Consider the following 18,642-nt stretch of genomic DNA (forward strand, 5'->3'; position numbering starts at 1 on the left):
GTATCCATAAGTGGGAACAAGCAGAGAGCGAGCTGAAGAGAGTTAGCAGAGCAAAAACGGAAACACAATTTGGGGGTAAAGCAACTGAAGGAGGAGGTAACAAGAGAACAGGAATATCAGGAACAATTGAGGAGAAGAGCATGGTTGGCGTATGAAGAGGTGAGCAGGGAAAGGGATGAGATGTGCAAGGAAAGGGATGAACAGAGTGAGGAAAAATGGAAAAAAGTTGATGAGATACTGGAGCACGAAGCCAAAGAAAGGGAATTACAAGACGAGCTGGAGACGTTAAGGGACCACACTGTACAGATCGAACAATGAGAAGCCAAAGCAAGGTCGGAGTGTGCGCAGATGAGAGAAGAATTAGAAGAGAAAGCTTCTGAGTTACAGAAACACCAAAACAAAGAGACGGAATTATAAAACAAGTCGAGGACGGTGAGAGAAGAAAGAACGACAGCAGAGAATGAAACGTTAAGGAACCACACTGTACAGATCGAACAGCTGGAAGCAAAGGCCAGATTAAAGAATGAGGAACAAGAAAGAGTCCTGAAAGAACAAGGAATGAGACAGGAGAAGGAAATCAGCCAACTGAAGGAAACCACGAGATTGCAGAATGAGGAACAAGGAAGGCAGTGGAATAGGAAATACAAAGAACAAGGAATGAGACAGGAGAAAGAAATCCGTCAATTAAAGGAAATAATGACATTGCAGAACGAGGAACAAGAGAGACAGTTGAATAAAAAACTGAAAGAGTATGAATTTGAAACTGAACGACAAAACGAAAAAAAAATAGGTTGGAATACGAGGAGAAGTTGAAGGAGCAAGGAATGAAGCAGGAAGGAGAAATCAGGAGATTGAAGGACACAACGAGATTGGAGAGGGAAGAACGAGAGGAACAATGGGATAGAAAACAAAAGGAACATGAAGCCGAGGTTGACCAATTGGAAGAAAAGGCAAGGCTGGAGTGCGAAGAGATAGACAAAGAACAGCGAATGAAACACAAAAGGGAAATTAACCAAATGAATAAAACCACGAAACTGGAGAAGGAAGGGCAGGAGAAGAAACAAGGAAGAGTAATGAGACAGCAGCAAATGAAACACAAGGAGATTAACCAAATGAAGCAAACCATGAAACTGGAGAAGGAAGGACAGGAGAGGAAACAAGGAAGGGTAGTGAGAGAACAGCGAATGAAACACAGGAAGGAAATGAGCCAATTGAAAGAAACAATGAGATTGGAAAATGAAGAGCAGGAGAAACTGTGGGGCAGAAAACAAGAACAATGTGAGTTGGAAATTGAACAACTAAAACGGGGAGCGAGATTGGCGTCCACGGGGATTGAAAAACTCCGGAGGGAGAATGAAGAACTCAGAAAGTTCCGAGAGGAGGAACGGCTCAAAAGGAGCCAAGAAATGGAACAGCACAATGAGGTGGGATGTGTGACAGCACCACGGGGAATAATGTTCGTAGTGCGGGACTTGATTGACATCACTCGTCGGATGAAACAACAATTCGGGCAAACCCTGAAAATGGAGACAGTGGAAATAATAACGGGAGCCCGGGTGACTGAAACGTGTAAGACGAGACACGAGGTGACGACGTCCAAAAAAGCAAGAGACAAAGATCCCGGAAGAAACTAATAGACACGAAGAGACAATAGAAATAAAATGTAAAGAGACTCGGGAGATAGAAAAAAATAGAGGAGAGACTGCATGATAAAGATGGGGTGAAAGGAACAGAACACACACACACACACGGAGTTCGTGGAGGACGATGAGGGGGAGCTCGGGGAATGTGTCGTGACCCGGTGCGAGCAGCTGGATGGCCTCCTCCAGGAACGAGGGGAGGGAGTTTGCTCCCTCGAAGCTGATCACGACCAGGTGGGTTTGGTCGTGCCAAGCGGAGTTGAGGGGAGGAGTGCTGCGAACGGGTGCACACCGAGCTTGGGGGGTATAGAGGCCCTGGAAACCCTTGGGGTGGCACAAATCCCTAGAGTGGTTGTCCCTGTGTGTGTGGTGAAAGGTGTGAGTGCGCCCCCGTGTGTGGAAGCGACCCCGTGTGCGAGTGGTGTGGTGGCGAGTGTGCCAGGATGCGTGCTTCCCAGCACGCCGTGTGTGAGTGTCACCGCGTGTGCGAGTGAACGGCCGAGTGTAATGGTGAGGGGTGTGAGGTCGCTGTGTGCCAGGGAGATGACGGTCGGCATGCGTGAGCATGCAGCCGCGTCTCCCGGCGTGAATGTGAGTTTAATGGAGTGGAGTCTGTGCGTCGTAACACGCAGGTGTGCGTGGAGTGAATGGCGACGACGGCGACAGAGGAACGAGGGCCGAATCGCGGCCGTAGCTATTTCGGGGACCGTGCCGGGTTTACACAGCAGCGAGCGCGAAGTCCGTGCTGTGCAACGCACGAGGCTGCCACGTGCTAGCTTGCGGGAGTGAAGCCCGGTCCGGAAAAGCGCGCGGTGAATGTTGCCGATCCCGCTACGGACAAAGTCGTGTCGGTAGGTAAATGGATTTGGACCGGACGGGTTCTCCACGCGAGCGTGTGTGTGAAGCTCCAACGGGCAGAGCACGTGTTCGCATGGGGAACCCCTCGAGACGTGGGGCTTTTGTTTTTTTTTATGCGCCGGGTGACATCATGGCTGCGTGTATGGTTGGAATCCGATAGGAGGGTGAATTCCTGTCGGATGATACCGTCCAAGAGGGACGAGGGACGCGAACAGCTGCCATCACGTCACGCCACAGGTGCGCGGCTGTGAATTGCCGCGCTGGTGCGCAGGTTGTGAGTTTCCGCGCTGGTGCTGCGCATGTGGAAAAAATATAAAAAAAAATAAAAAAAGCAAGCCTCGCTTTCGGGTGAACAGGATTCCTGGGCAAGGGGTGGATGATCCCCTTGGCCTGGGCACAGGATGGAACTAAATAGGGGAAAGGGTTGGCTTAGCTAGACCGGCTTCATGGGGCAGGGGTATGCCCCATGAAGCATACCCTCCTCATGGGGCCCGTGGAATGGATTAGTTAGAGGGATTGTAGCCAGATTTAGGTTGGAAAAATGGGACATTTTGGAGACAGAGACAGAGACAGACTTTGGATGTGTAGAGAGGACGTAGCTAAGCTACGTAGTGTTAAAAGGAACGTGCTGTAGTTTAAGGGACGACATGGGAGCACGAGGTAGTTCGGGGAGGGAGTTAGCAGGATGGCAGAGTTCAGCGGTGTGTGTTGAAGAGTTGTGAAGTGAATACATGATGAGTGAGTGAGGCCAGCGGGTCTGAGTGAATGGAGTGATTGTGCAATGCATGGTGCAATGAGTGATTGGGGGGGAGGAGTGACTCCCGCCCAAGGGACCCCGGGGTCAGTGTAAACTGAGGTAGCTGGGTGAGTTAAATTGAAAAATGGAGGTGGTTTTGTTGTTGGTGGGGAAGTAGGCTCGATACCCATTTGGAGGGGTGCAGGAGCCCTGTTGATGGGCTGGGAGCGTGGCTGCGAAAGGTGAGTATCGCTGAGTGGGTACCCCGGGCACCAGGCTAGTCGGCCGTAGTAGGCCAAGGGCCCATGGGGGGCCGGGATAGCGTAGTGGGCACGGGTGCGCCTGCTTGGTGCGGGGGCCCGGGGCGCCATTAGCTGCGTTGGCAGTGTTGTGGGCACGGGTGACCCTCAGAAAGGGGCCCGGGAAGCCAGCTTGCCACTTGTGTGTTTCAGGGGAGTTGCCCTGGGGGGCACTCCCCGGTGTTTAGGGAGCTGGTAGGCTCGGAGGCAGTGTAGTGCCCGGCGGTGCCATCGTCGGAGAGTCGGCAGAGGGTAGTGCCTACCAAGGGGAGCCACGCGTCCCAACCATGAAACTGTGTGAAGGCACGGAAAGAAAATTGGGGGGCGAGGCCCGAAATCGTGAGGACACCAACACAGGCGACGGGAATCTGGGTTGTTAGAACCAATAGTTTAAGCGAGAGGCGCTTGTTGAAAGCCCCGGGGTAGTTTAAAGTTACTGGATAGGGTAGATGAGGAAGTGTACCCCTCCGCACCATCCATCCCTTCGCTCTCGTTGTGGGCCGCTGGACCCACCTTGGGTTAAAGATCGCTGAAGTCTGGGGAGGCCATCCTGCGGCTTCGTTGGGCCTCGACACAGGACGCTGGCTGTCCGAACAAGGACAGTAAAGGGGGTTAGGGGACGATTTATAGTGGGGAAGTAAAAAAAAAAAAAAAAAAAAAAATTAATTGGGGCTAAATTGGGTTTTACAAATTAAGGGAGTGGGTATGGACAGTGACAGGCAAAGGCGATAGGTTGGGAGGGAGACCGTAGGGTAGGTCCGAGCCCGCCTTCCGAGTGGCCAGCACCACCGCACTCCCTCCACCAACCTCCACTGCAAGACAAAGGCCGGCCCACTTCATCGGCAGCTGTTGTTTTGCTGCAAGGCCTGTGCCGGCCGGATCGTCTGCAGCTGCTGTGCTTCACGGCCTGTGCCGGCCAGTTCGTCTGCGTTTGCCTGCAATGGCCTTGTTCTACAGGCTGTTCCTCATGCTCACCTTTGCCATGCCATGCCCACTGCCCATGTTCACCAGCCCCCATTCAATTTTGCTTTGCCCCCCCCCCCTTGTTCATTGCCATGTGCGCCAGGATCAAAAAGCAACAGTTTGCAAGCTGCGAGAACTGTCCTGTTGGCAGCTACAACACGGGCCTGCAGTGGCGGCCCGTGCACCGGTTGACTTTTGTTTTGTTTCCTGCAGAGTCCATTGATCCTGGGCCATGGTTTAGTGTAAAATTTGTAAGATAAGATGTACTGTAAATATGAGTGCGCCCCCAGCATGTCTGTCTCGCGCCGGTAATTTTATTTAAGTCGTCCGTATGAGTGGGTTTGTTTAGTTCGTTACTCAGCCCTCAGGTTATTTATTTTGGGGACACGAATACCATGAATGTCACACTCAGGGATCTGAAGGTAAAACATACTCGGGGAGAACTACACAAGATGGCACACGAGAATTTGACGACTCGGGACGAGTCTGTAAAAAGGGAGGGGGTAGTGTTACGACTGTGGAAATTCACAAACCACCATTCATGCCCCGTAGGTGAGATAACTCTAAGTACATGTGGAGTTAGCCCCAAACCCGTTGTTTAGAGGGAATTTATGTGATTCATTCGAGCTGTGACGCTTTGAGTTAGGCATTTTTCTGTTCTATCTGTATTTTGAATCAACCGCCATAACCATCAAATCACCACCAAAACCCTCCACCACCCTCACCTCTCTCCTTCTACGGCCATTCCCGCATCACCTGTGATCACTGAGTGTCGGGCTGTCTTGGGTTCGTTCAAGCGATACGCACCGAGCCGCGAATGCAAAGTGCGGCCTTCCCGAGGGAAAATTCGGATCAAGAATGCTACACGCCCACTTCTGATCCGTCCAATCAGCAAGCGTGGGGCGGTTTGGCACCGCCTCCAGGCGCGTCGGTGTAGAATCGCGATATGCAAATTCGGGGATCAGGGGAGGTTCACGCCCCTTTTCCTCCGTCCAATGGGCGAGCGTGGCTCCACCCCCTAGCTCATCCTGATCCGGAAATTTGCATATGGGTTCTCCTGCAGGCCTATAAAGCGCCGGGCACGGGACGAATTTAGCAGTCAGTTTCGGAAGATTTAGTTTTGGAGAGCAGTGTGTGGCAGCGGCAGAGTGTGGCAGCGGCAGTCAGTTTCGGAAGAGTCAGTCTGGAGAGGTCGGAGAGCCGAGCGGAGCTCGCAGTCTGTCGGGGTTCGGAGTCTGTCGGGGAGCTGCAGAGAGGGGAAGCCTGGAGCTTGGAGCGCGGTCGAGTCGGGTTGGAGCGCGGAGTGAGTCGGGAGGCGAGGGCGTACAGGTGGTTTGCTGCAGTCGGCTGAGGAGAATTGCGGAGGAGGCCGAATAGCTCGGGTCCGAGGCAAGGAAGACGGCGGTCGGCAACGAGCTCGCAGTGGAATCGCTCGTCGCGGGACCCAAGAAAGCCAGCAATCCTCTTTTTCCCCAGAGAATCAACAATTCCCCCCTTCCCCCCCCCCCCGCGCTGAGATAGTGCGAAAAGGGGGGCCCCGTTCCCACCCCACTCCAAGCAGTGCCAACGAAACCCGCGAAGGAGCGTGGAGTCGGGGCGCCGCCACATTTGCGGCTCATCACAAAGACACGGGTAGGATCCACCCGGTCTCGCGGCCCACAGGCCCCGTCTGCTCCCTTGTCTTTGAGGGTGGCCCTTTTCTTTTGCTTTTGAGTAAATGTGTTGTTGGCGCAGTCTATATAGTAAAACTGTGTAAGTGTTGCCGTGTGCTCGCGTAGTCGGTAGTAGATCTGCATTGTTGTGTTTCTTTTGTAGCATTTGATATATGTGCATAATTGTTGTAATTGTATATGTGTGCTCTCCGTGTGCCGCGGAATAAATGTGCATTATGTTGAAATGTTTTTCCCGTTTTGCTTCGTCTTTTCTTTAATTGAATCTCCATCTTGCTTCACGTAAAGGGTTAGTAGTGGGCTTAATACGCCCGATAATTAATCGGAACCGTCGAGGCCGACGATAACACCGCTCGGTTATCCCGATAGTACGGAACGGGTCGCTTAAGTGGCCCGTGTCCGGAGTCGACCTGCGGCGAGGTGCAATCGCCCGGTCAACCCTCCGTGTGGGTACTTGGGTAGGTCGAATTTGGCGAACAACCCTATCCCAAGCGGGGGCCGATTGGCACGATCGTGGCGAGGCCGAAAGGCCCACCCGTGATTAGCTCCTGGCGTTAGTCCGAGAGGGTCACGACAGAATTGTCCGTCCGGTGGGCGACGTTCCGCGATTCGAGTTACGTGGCCGTTCGCACGCCGGCGGGCACGAATTCGCATAGCGGGCGCGAAATCGGGCATATAAAAACACCTCACTGATACATGATTAAAAACACCTCACTGCCACATTATTAAAAACACCTCACTGATGCATGATTAACAAGAGCGCAAGTGAGCACAATATACACCCAAAAAAAGTCTCTGCGACACACACAAGCGCACGCATGCATGCACGCACGCACAATTATATCGTTAAGGATTCAGCGACGGAGGGATTCTCAACCCACTCCGGCCGTCTCCGAGATCTATAACGCCGGCCGGCTCAGCACAGGCCTCGGGTCACGCACCTTCAATCGCGATACCAATGTACTGCTTGTACCTTGCCAGTTGGGGAAATAGAACCCGTGGTTACAGACTGGTTTTGTCAGATGCCGAGCGTTTTCTGCCAGTCTGTAACCATTTTGGTTTTATATGCCAATCGAACGGATTGTTCCTCGACGTGACTCAAATTAATCCAGAGCGGCAACGTCATAAGAATTAACCAGATTTATTGGAGAACATCGGGGATCACAACACAAGCAAAATTCACGACAATGTTTTTATTAACAATCCTCAACCCGTTCTGGACTTGGGAACCACGGACTACAGGTTTTGAGGGGGTCGCTACTGAAATATGCCTTAACCAACGTGCAGACAAAGACAGACAGACAGACAGACAGACGGACAGCATGCATGCAAGACAAGACAGAGTACTTGGTGATGTCTCATGGACGAGAGGACAGTGTCAAAAACACAAATGTCGCTCGCAACAGGTGGATGTCCACGGATTCGAACTCCCAGCTCGAATGCGCCGTGTGGAAAGATGGCGACGCCGTACTCTTCCTTCTCAAGTCACCGCGTGCGCACGCCCTCCTCAGCGCGTTCCGGCCCCGGGCAATGTCGACGATGGGCCTCAGCTGATCTCTCTCACGGTCCAGCATACAAATCCAGGCCTGGCCTGTTCCTCAGACAAGGCCCAAATCAAGGTACCGGGCTCCGGCAAACATGCCGAGCCGTTGATGTGAACAGGGACCATCAGAGGCTCCGGCGTCTCCTCTCCTGCCTTCCGGCCTCGAATCCCAACTTCCGCTTCGTCCTCTCAGTTCCTCTCTCCGTGCAGGCCACCTATCTTACGTTTGCTCACTTCAAAACACGAGCACCCTCTCGAGAGCGACTGTTCTCCAAACACTATTCTCTATTCACGAAGCCTTTGTTCGCTCGCTTTGTTCGCTCCTTTGTCACACGAGCAGCCTTTCAACCGCCTGCAGTTTTCCAAACACTCAAACTGAACCTGAACCTGAGGTCTTCGTTTTCTCTCGACAAACGAGCACACCTCTCTCGGCGAAGCCGACAAACTCCTCCCCATAGCTCCACCTCCTCCCCTTGGCCACACCCTCCCAGCCGACTGGGCGGGGCCTATCGTCCGTAGAGGGGAGGAAGAAGAGGGGGCCTTTGTTCCACCACCACCGCTCAGACAACAAAACAGCCTCTTCACCTCCCGACACACATATAACGTTCACTTTACCAAACAACCTAGCAATACGTGCATTTAATGGGGGATCTGAGCTAATCCTATATTTAGTAGTCCAATAACGGCCATTTCTGTAACAATATATTCAAACACTTCAATTTATGAAGAACAAGAAGGTATATACAGAATTGTGCTACTACATGGAAAATAGCATCCTGGTTGCCATGGCAACCACTTTAGATGAAGAATGTATGTCGCGACACACCGTCTCCAGTCTGTACCTATGTACCAAATATTAAACGTGAAAGTTTAAAACTTTGGGAGTTAGAGTGCGGACAGGAACGGACAGACGGACGACCGGTATCATATATATATATATATATATATATATATATATATATATATATATATATATATATATATATATATATATATATATATATATATATATATATATATATATATCGGGCATATAAAAAAAGGAAGTAGAACAAAGATGGTAACTTCTTTAAATAAATAAAAACACAAAAAAAAAAACAAATCAAAATTGTTCACATCGAAATCGGTCACATTAAAGTTACAGGCAAGTAAATACGTTGTTTTCACATATACACCACCACCACCACCATCACTATCACCTTCAGGGATATTGAAGGAAGGTTAAATGACATTGTATCGGGTTACAGCAAGAAGATATTGGTTGTGGTACAAATGATACAGGCAAGGTTTACTCGGAGAATTTGAAAAATAGGTACAGGATATTGAGCAAGCGACTGAAAGGCTTGTAAGGTAATGTTGTCTGGCATCCTTCAAAGACTGAAATAGGAGGACACTCGGTAGAGCGCATAGCTCCGCCATGCAACGCCTGATTCACAAGAACATATCACGCCCAATAAATTTTTGAAATATCATGAAAAAAAAAAGCATGAACTGTCTGTACTATTGTGAAGCTGTTTCTTGAGCAGTCAATAATTATGTGGTTGTCAGGGAGTCAACATGACTGCTCCGCTGTCTGTTTGCACCAACGAAGAGCAGCGTGCAGCAATACGATTTTTGTGGGCTGAAGGTGTACCAAGGGCCAAAATCCATCACAGACTTTCAGCACAATATGGGAACAGTGCTATACTGCAGCGGAGTGTGTATGATTGGATTCCCATGTCCAAAAACGGTCGCAAATGTGTCACTGATTATGAATGATCTGGAGGCCCATCCACGTCCACAACAGAAGAAAACATTGAATGACTCTGCGCCAAGATTCTGGATAACCGACGGTTGACTATTGACGAAGTGGCACAACATTTGAACAGCAGTCATGGTTCTGCACATGAAATCATCAACAGACTTGGCTTTCATAAAGTTTCTGCAAGGTGGGTTCCAAAATGACTAACTGAAGAGCACAAGCACAACTGTGTGACAATCTGCCAAAGCCTTTTTAATCACTTTCGTCATGAAGGGAAAGCTTTTTTAGGACGCATTGTTACTGAAGAGAAGACGTGGAACCACCATTATGAGCCAGAGAACAAACGCCAGAGTATGGAGAAGAAACGTGTGACATCACCAGTCAAAAATAAATTCAAGTCAATCATCGGCCGGAAAAGTGATGTTCACACTTTTCTGGGACTCACAAGGCCCAATTTTGGAACACGATCAAGAGGGGAGCACAACAGTAAACGGTGTCCGTTGTTGTGAAATGATCCGGGACCAGTTGAAACCAGATATTCGATGGAAATGCCGAGGGCTACTGTTAAAAGGTGTTGTATGACAATGCCCATCCACACACTGCTGCCCATACTGTGAAAACCCTCCGGCAATTGAACTTTGAGGTGTTGGAGCATCTTCCGTACAGTCCTGACCTGTTTGGTCCAATCAAAGACGTTTGAAGAGGCCACCGCTTTGCCAGTGACCAACAAGTGAAAGAAGCGGTGCATGTGTGGCTCTTCACTCGTTTTTTTTCTGAGGGCATACAGAAGCTTGTGAACTGATGGACTGTGTGCTGAAAAGGAGGGGGACGATGGGGAAAAAAATGATGCTCTTGTGCATGCTCAATTGTAGTTATAATATTTAAATAAAAAATATATTGCGGATACTTTTTGAGTCACCCTCGTAATTGATGACCAGGGCAAGAGATAAATCTGATATGGTACGACAGACAGAGAGCGATAGATACGACTACGAGAATAGCGTAGGGAGGAAGGTTTTGCATTTAATAGACAGTGGCAATCATTTGAGGGCAAAGGGAGTGTTTACAGAAGGGCAACCATATGCTAAATAGAAAGGGGGCAGCAAGGTTTGCAGTGGGAACTGAGGCAGGAGTTCAGGCTTTTTATTTTTCTTTTTAGGCAGAGGAGGGTGAAAAGGCTATAAAGGAAGAAACTGATGACATACTTTTGATTTCTAAAGCCAGGCAGGAAAAATAGAATTTCAGGAAGGGAAAAGTTAATGCCAGAAGTTTGAATAATAAGATGGAAGAGCTTGAAGCCAAAGTACATAGTGAGGAGTACGATATAGTTGCAGTCAGTGAGACATGGTTTAAGGAGGAGAGTAACTGGAGGACAGGATTAGAAGGCGACAAGGTGTATCGGTGTGATAGGAAGGAGAGAATAGGAGAAGTAGCAATCTGGGTAAAGGACAGCATTGCATCAAGAGAAAGGGGTGACATTAAGGAAGGAATTAATGTCGAGGATTCTGTATCAGTAGAGATTAGAGATTGTAAAAACAGTAAGATACTTTTATAGGGCTCTGGGTGTGAAGGAAGAGGAGGAAGGAGTACATGAAGAATTAAAAAGGGCATGTGGTAAGGGAAGAGGATTGATTATGGGAGATTTTAACTTGCCAGGGATAGATTGGGTCCAGAAACAGGGAAAGAGCAAAGCAGATGAGGATTTCCTAGTTTTAGTCCCGGATTGCTTAACCCAGTTTGTAGATAATTCCATGAGGGGGAGTGCAGTGTTTGACCTCCTTTTAAGTAACTCCCAATATGGAGGAGGAAATGGAAGTCAGGGAGCACTTCGGAGCAAGTGACCATACATAACATTGTGTGTGCAAAGATTTTTTAAGGGTTAGAGTTCAGGATAGTAGGGTAAGGCTGTTAGATTTCAGGAAGGCAAACTTTGAGGGAAGGAGGAGAGAGTTGGGTAATGTAGATTGAGAGACTCTAATAACAGGACAATCAGCATCAGAGAAATGGGAAAACTTCAAGGAGCAAATGTGTTGAGTGTAGAATAGGTATATTCCAGTGAGGGGTAAAACTAGAAGCACGATTAAGGAGAAGCAGAAGGCATTTATTAGGTATAAAATAACAGGACTGGAGTTACATTTACATCATTGCAGGAGTAAAAGAGTGGCTGTAAGTAGAAGGAAGTCGGTGGATACTTCAGGGATCAGTACCGGGACCATCATTATTCATATTTTACATCAATGATGTAAACGGTCGGGTTAAGGGTAGGCTTTTTCAATTTGAAGATGAGACTAGAAGCTTGGAGGTAAGCCAGATAACAGAGAGGGTGGGTGGGGGTGATCAGATTCAGGAAAGTCAAGATACTTTAATAGATTGGGGACAATACTGGCAGATGCAGTTTAACCTAAACAAATGGAAGATGCTGGGGATGGGTATGAATAATGAAAAAGAGAGATTACATGATGCAAGGGGGCAGTTTCAGAACATCACACAGGAGAAGGATGTGGTGGTGGCAGTAGATACGGAGCAGGAAGAAGGGGGGGTGGGTAAGCGGAGAGTACAGTGCCAGGTAGTTATAGGTAAAGCTAATAAGGTTGTATTTGTCGGGGGACAAATTCTAAATCAAAGTAGGTAATTTTTATTCAAATTAGGTTTTGGTAGGTAGGATTATTTTATTTATTTATTAATTTTTATTCAAATTAGGTCGGACAAATTAGGTAGGTAGGACAAATTCAAATCGATAACACTATCGGAATTTAGTGAGGCCTCATCTGGAATAGTGTTCAGTTTTGGTCACTGAATCTGAGGAAAGAGGTAGCTGCCATAGAGAGGGTTCAGCACCGGGCAACTTGATTCCCGGCCTGACTCGACTCAGCTATGAGATGTGGCTGAAGGAGACATCACTTTATACATGAGAAAGGAGGTGATGACAAGGGGATGGGACAGAGATGTTTATGATAATGAAGGATTGAAGGGTATAGATAAAATAACTACAGAAGAGTTATTCAGCAAAATAGACAGCGATCAGATCAAGGGCAATAACCTGAGAGTGGAGAACAGGAGAGGAGAGTTAAGACGGGTAGTAAGGCAAGGGTCTTTCACTCACGGAATGGTCGTGGCAGCAGAGAGTACAGTAGTTCGGTTTAAATTGGAATTAGATAAGGACCTAGAAGCATTGGAGATAGAGGGGTGCAGGCATATTGGCAGGACTGGTTGGTAGCTCGAGTATGGATAGGTGATTGTGTACATCCGAGGGTCCAGTCATGGGAGGAGGTGTGGTTGGTATTGGTGTTGTATATTCTTCACTCTAAAACTGGCCTCACCCACCCACCCCTCCCAAAAAAATATTAAAAAAAAAAAAACTAACGAAATAAATCGAAAAATAATAATGAAACACCCCCCCCAAAAATAAACAAATTTGTTCCCAATTTATATTTTTACCAGCCAGGTGATGTCTGAGCATGGCACACTTTTCTCATCACTACTCCTCCCCCTAAAATCTGAAACCCCTCACCCCTCCCCCCCAAAAAAAATCTGAAACCCCTCACCCCCAAAATCTGAAACCCCTCACCCCTCCCCCCAATCCCCAAAATCTAAAACCCCTCACCCCTCCCCCCAACCCCCTAAACCATGACCACAATATAATATGGCACTGGCCTACTAAACAGTCCTCCCCTCGCACCGTGCGTACTTAATAACGAGATGACCCATTGCAATGCATACCACTTAAAACCACCGGCATTGTCGAGCGCAATGTCCTTCAGATGTCATACGCAACGTTAAGCCGGCTGCTCATTCTGCACGTTCCCAAATGGTCGGCCTTTAATCCAACCCCATTGTGAAATAGACCCCCATCTTAAGATGAGGCAAACGAGCCGTCACAAAAGTCATTTAAAAATAAATAAAAAGGATGTCAATGCGACAAAGTAAACCGACACAAGAGATTAAACTTACCGTGCCTCCGCATGCAGAACGAATAATCGCAGCCATTGCTCAACAACAGCCGCAGCGCGTGTGGCGTGAGGACACACTGTTAACAATTACCCTCAGACTCGTGATTATTGCTTTTGTTTGCGTTCACGTATTCATAGGCACGTGCGTCGCACGTTATACCCTCATGTCCATCACTTTTACACTCGATTACATTAAAGCAAACGGGGAATTGAATCGTTAAGATGGCGAAATTACATGTCGAGCTAAACGATATACCATGAAACTCCACCGTCCGGCAGCCTTGTGCATAATCATACATCAATCACTGTGGACTACAATTAAAAGGACAAGAAAACACATTTTAAAAAAAATTCAAATATGAAGCGATGCAAGACTAAGAAGCATGGCAATTAAGTAGCTTCGTCCACATATTACACTTTAGTGGCAGAGTACATGCCCAATGGGTGATGTTGTTCCAAGCATGCAACACGTTCTTTGGACGCAAATCTTAATTTTGGCGGTGTATAGGCAGCTCACTGCTATGTATAGGCCAAAAACGTGCATGAAGCAAAAACATAACTCCTGCTTGTAATTCAAAACACCTCACAGCACTGGAAAACGTGGGGACACGAATACTGTAAATGGTGGAGACTTCTAATACCTGGAAAGCAGTGCAACACGATACACGTTTACATGGATCATTTGCTCTCCCCCTCTCCCTCAAAACCACAGGCAAAGAGAAAAAAAAACACCCCAATAGATTAATTAGGGGTCATGCTGATCCTCTGGAGCAAGTCTGGATGGAATCAGCCCAGAACTGTAGGAAGAGCAGCCCGACAAACAAACAAACAAGAAGACCTCATGCAGAGCATGATACTTGCAAAATCCATAAAACAAATTTGACCTCAAAAATAATTGGTAGTTGAATTAATTGACCAAATATGCAACTCCTCTTCAAATTTCAAGTGAATCTGATGAAAATTGAGGATTTTAAAGAAATACCACCTTCATTGTTGACCTTTGGCCTATGTTGACCTTTTGGTCCATGTTGACCTCAAAAATAATTGACTAGTTGAATTCAGTGACCTGAAATATGAATCCTCTTCAAATTTCAAGTCAATCGGATGAAAATTGAGGATTTTATAAATCTTACCTAAGTTGCTGTCCTTAGGCCTTTGTTGACCTTTGGCCTATATTGACCTTTGGCCTCTGTTCACCTTTTGGTCCATGTTGACCTCAAAAATAATTGACTAGTTGAATTCAGTGACCTGAAATATGAATCCTCTTCAAATTTCAAGTCAATCGGATGAAAATTGAGGATTTTAAAATCTTACCGAAGTTGCTGTCCTTGGGCCTTTGTCGACCTTTGTGGTCCATGTTGACATCAAAAATAATTGGCTGGTTGAATTCATTGACATGAAATATAAATGTTCAAATTTCAAGTCAATCGGATGAAAATTAAGGATTTTAGAAATCCCACCAAAGTTGTTGACCTATGGCCTATGTTGACCTTTTGACGTCAAAAACAATAGGCTTCTTCCTTATGACAAACTCTACCATGTGGTGAAGTTTCTTGAAGATCGGTTTAAAATTGTGACCTGCAGGCGACGAACAAGGCAGACAAACAGACAGAATAACAAAATCGACTGGCCAATATAGTTGAAAAATCTTCGATTCTGCAAGTAACAAACAAACAAACAAACAAACAAACAAACAAGCAAATAAGCAAACACACACAAGAGTCAGGATTTTGTTGTTTAGTAATTTAGTTGAAAGAGATTTATCCAATCTGCGAGGTTTAATTTCAACCTTGGAATTCTTTCTTCTCTTTAATGATTGAATAATAATGATATACTTGAAATGGTTATTAAATAAGTGGACCAAGGGATGACCAGAGGTGTTGTTACCGTTTCCAATAAGTTAGTAGAGCGCTCGCCAAGTGGCTTAAGCACTCGAGCAAGCACTCCAACAAAACGGTTGATAAGGAACGGTTCGCTTGGCAAGCGCTAGCAAGCTGCTTGGTTATGGAAAACACCCCCTGTTATCTTCCATTTCAAACACCGCACGACCAATATATTTCAACTAAATGTTGGTAGAATTCGATGTTTATTTCTTAATAATTTCGACGGATAAAACATATAAACAAATATATAATTTTTTTTTTTTTTAATCTTTTATCGAGTTAAATCTTCATGGTTACATAAAACGATGAATGCAGGTGTGGGGGGTCGTGGGAGAGCCAGACACTCGTTTACCTATCAATTGGAATCGAATCCAAAAAACGCACCACACCCACCTGATCGTTTAGACTTTAGAGAATGAGTACTTCTTCCTTCTTTTGCGTTATTCTTCCCAAGTAGGCTTCCTTCCATCGAAACCTCTGTTTTGCCTGCTTGACTTTCTTTTAATTACCTCCACCAGCGAAGGTGAAGGAGGTTATGTTTTCACTCCTCTCTTGTCTGTTTGTTAAATGGCCGGAATCCTTCGGATTTCGGCAATTATGTTGATTGGTTGTGTGTGTCATTCTGTGTGTCTGTCTGTTTGTTTGTGTTTGTTTACCCTGTTGCAGCCACACCGTTTCAGCGATCATGAACAAACTGGGTACAGACGTCGGCCATGGTCCAACTTAGACACTTGTCGTTTTTGGTGAATCTCGGTCAAAGGTCAAGGTCAAAGTCACCGAAATTCTTATTTTCGCGATAACGTCCACTAAAATGGTCGTATCGACTTCAAACCAAATCCAAAATGTGCATCTTCCAATACTGCATCCAACTATATGTCTCATTGCAGTGTCGCACCAACAACCTTCTTAGCGGTCGGAGGTCGAATGTCAGGGGGAGTCGGGTCAAAACTTTCAAATTGCGATAAAAACGCCATTTCAAGTCTGATTGACTTCCAAGTTACGATCATGACCAAACGAAGTGTGATAACTCATTAAGCAGTAGCACTATTGACTTATAAGAACCAAATTGATTTCCAGGTTTTTGTTTTTTCAGGGATTATGGAGATATGACAAAGTTATTCCAGCAATTCCTTGCTCAACGAGCAATTTCATTTCGTTTGTTTGTCTGTCTGTGTGCAGGACATCTCAAAAAGTTGTGGACGGATTCCGACGAAACCTGGTGGACACGTTGGGTGTGTGACAAGGAGGAATTGATTCCATTTTGGTGAAGATCCGAATCCGGATCCGGATCTGATCATTTTTAAGTGATTCTTCACCATTGAGAGATGGTGCTAAACCGATGGAGAGCACGATATCTCAAAAAGTTGTGGACGGATTCAGACAAAACTTGGTGGACAGGTTGGGTGTATGGCAAGGACAAATTGATTCGATTCTGGTGACAATCTGAATCCGGATCTGGATACAACAATTATTTAATTTTTAAAGTGACGCATTACCATTGAGAGATCGGGTCAAAAACGATATAGTGCTGTACAGCACAATATTTCAAAAATGTTATGGGCCCGATATGTTCTCATGGATCAGGCATTACGTGGTGGAGGTATGCACTCTACCAAGTACCCTTCTAGTTTCATCATGCAATCATGAAATACAAAATATGCATTCTTAACCTTTATACTTCACATTTAGGGGTTAGTGGGGCAACTTAGCATAACAATTGTGCATTTTGTGAGGAAAGCACCAAATTTGGCACACTAGTAGCCTATCATATTATGAACAGATATGGATATTGGGCCATCTCAAATTCAGCCGCTGATGGCTGTGGCCGCCATTTTCCACTGCCATCAAAAATTTTGAGATGGCCCAATATCCAAATCTGTTCATAATACGATAGGCTACTAGTGTGCCAAATTTGGTGCTTTCCTCACAAAATGCACAATTGTTATGCTATATTTAGCTAAGTTGCCCCACTAGGTCATATATAAAACACGTGACACCTTTTTGAAACCGCTCTCCTCCCTGTGACGCTTCGCATGATCGCCCCCCCTCCCCACTCCCCTCGAAACCAACACGCGACTCCAACAAAATACCCCCCTCCAGAATAGTCTTCCCTCCAACAATGACAAAACATCTCCAAAATGATTCATTCGTACACAATCATGATATCTGGTAAGGTACAAGGCAATTATGGAATGCTTACAATATGCCAAATATTTATTCCGAATAAAAGTCATTTTCGACTAAAAATGTTGAGAACAAATTCGGAATAAAATACAGAACTTCCTCCTCAGATATTCTCACAGAATGGTCCTGATCTTTCATGTGGATACTGTCATGCTGTCCTGTATTATTGGAGAATGGACACTGTTGCTTGATGGCGTCACGTGACTGTGGCACCACCCTCTCCCTCGTGACGCTCCAGGGAACGCCCCTCCTCAGTGACGCACCAGGGAACGCCCCCTCCTCCGTGAAGCTCCAGGGAACGCCCCCTCCTCCGTGAAGCTCCAGGGAACACCCCCTCCTCAGTGACGCACCAGGGAACGCCCCTCCTCAGTGACGCACCAGGGAACGCCTCCTCCTGAGTGACGCACCAGGGAACGCCCCTCCTCCGTGACGCACCAGGAACGCCCCATCCTGAGTGACGCACCAGGGAACGCCCCTTCCTCCGTGACGCACCAGGGAACGCCCCCTCCTCCGTGACGCTCCAGGGAACGCCCCCCCCCGTGATGTTTTGGGGAAAGTCTCTGTCTCCCCAAAGCGTCACGTATTTTGTGTACGTCCGACCGCGGACGTTAAAGTGTTTCACTGAAATGCTTCATGGAAACTTTTTTTCTTTTTCGTTTTTCTTCATTTGACTAAAGTTTTGACCGTCAACGAATTGTTCTCGACCACAAAACAACATTTGTTAATGTCTTGTGTCAGTAAAACACAGTAATACCACGTGCAGGTCCTTCACAACTCGACGAGCTTCCTCAACAACAATGTTCATGAATCGTTGTCCTTACCTTTTCTGTCTCGGAAGAGCCTTTTACGGTGAACAATGCCTTCATCCCTTGGCCTTTTGTGCTTGCTGTCACTTTCGCCTTGTGCGCGCTTCCTGCAGCGTGCTGCCTGATGTCGGATAATCCGCCATGTGAAACGGAGAAACTCCGAGAGCATAACGTGCAGAAAGCTCCGTGACGATTGTCAGCATCTTGAGTCAGCCAGTTGAGGCTGGAGGACAGCAGCCATTCGTCACGAAAGACACACTTCCTCTTTGCGGTCCTCTTCCTCTTTTTCGGTGAACTTTGCTCATGTACGGTTACACTTACACACCTCCCGTGCCATGAATCCGATGACGCCATTGCAGGGATTCCGAA

The 18,642-nt window shown here is 46.9% G+C and overlaps 1 protein-coding gene across 2 annotated transcripts in view; it reads right to left on the minus strand.

Annotated features, from left to right (window-relative positions):
• Positions 1–18,642, minus strand: part of LOC147027758 (thioredoxin-dependent peroxide reductase, mitochondrial-like) — a 56,024-nt gene extending 37,382 nt beyond the window's left edge. Inside the window, exon 1 of one of the 2 annotated variants that reach the window (XM_085877338.1) lies at positions 18,289–18,642. In XM_085877338.1, coding sequence (XP_085733464.1) covers positions 18,289–18,627 — 339 coding nt within the window. In that variant the 5' untranslated portion in view covers positions 18,628–18,642. Of the gene's footprint in view, positions 1–13,401; positions 13,666–18,288 lie in introns of those variants that run through there. The other variant, XM_085877340.1, reaches the window with a different exon arrangement.

This window comes from Eptatretus burgeri, chromosome 4, assembly GCF_056783735.1.
Source record: "Eptatretus burgeri isolate ZD-2024b chromosome 4, Ebu_testis_v1, whole genome shotgun sequence".
Classification (NCBI taxonomy): domain Eukaryota; kingdom Metazoa; phylum Chordata; class Myxini; order Myxiniformes; family Myxinidae; genus Eptatretus; species Eptatretus burgeri.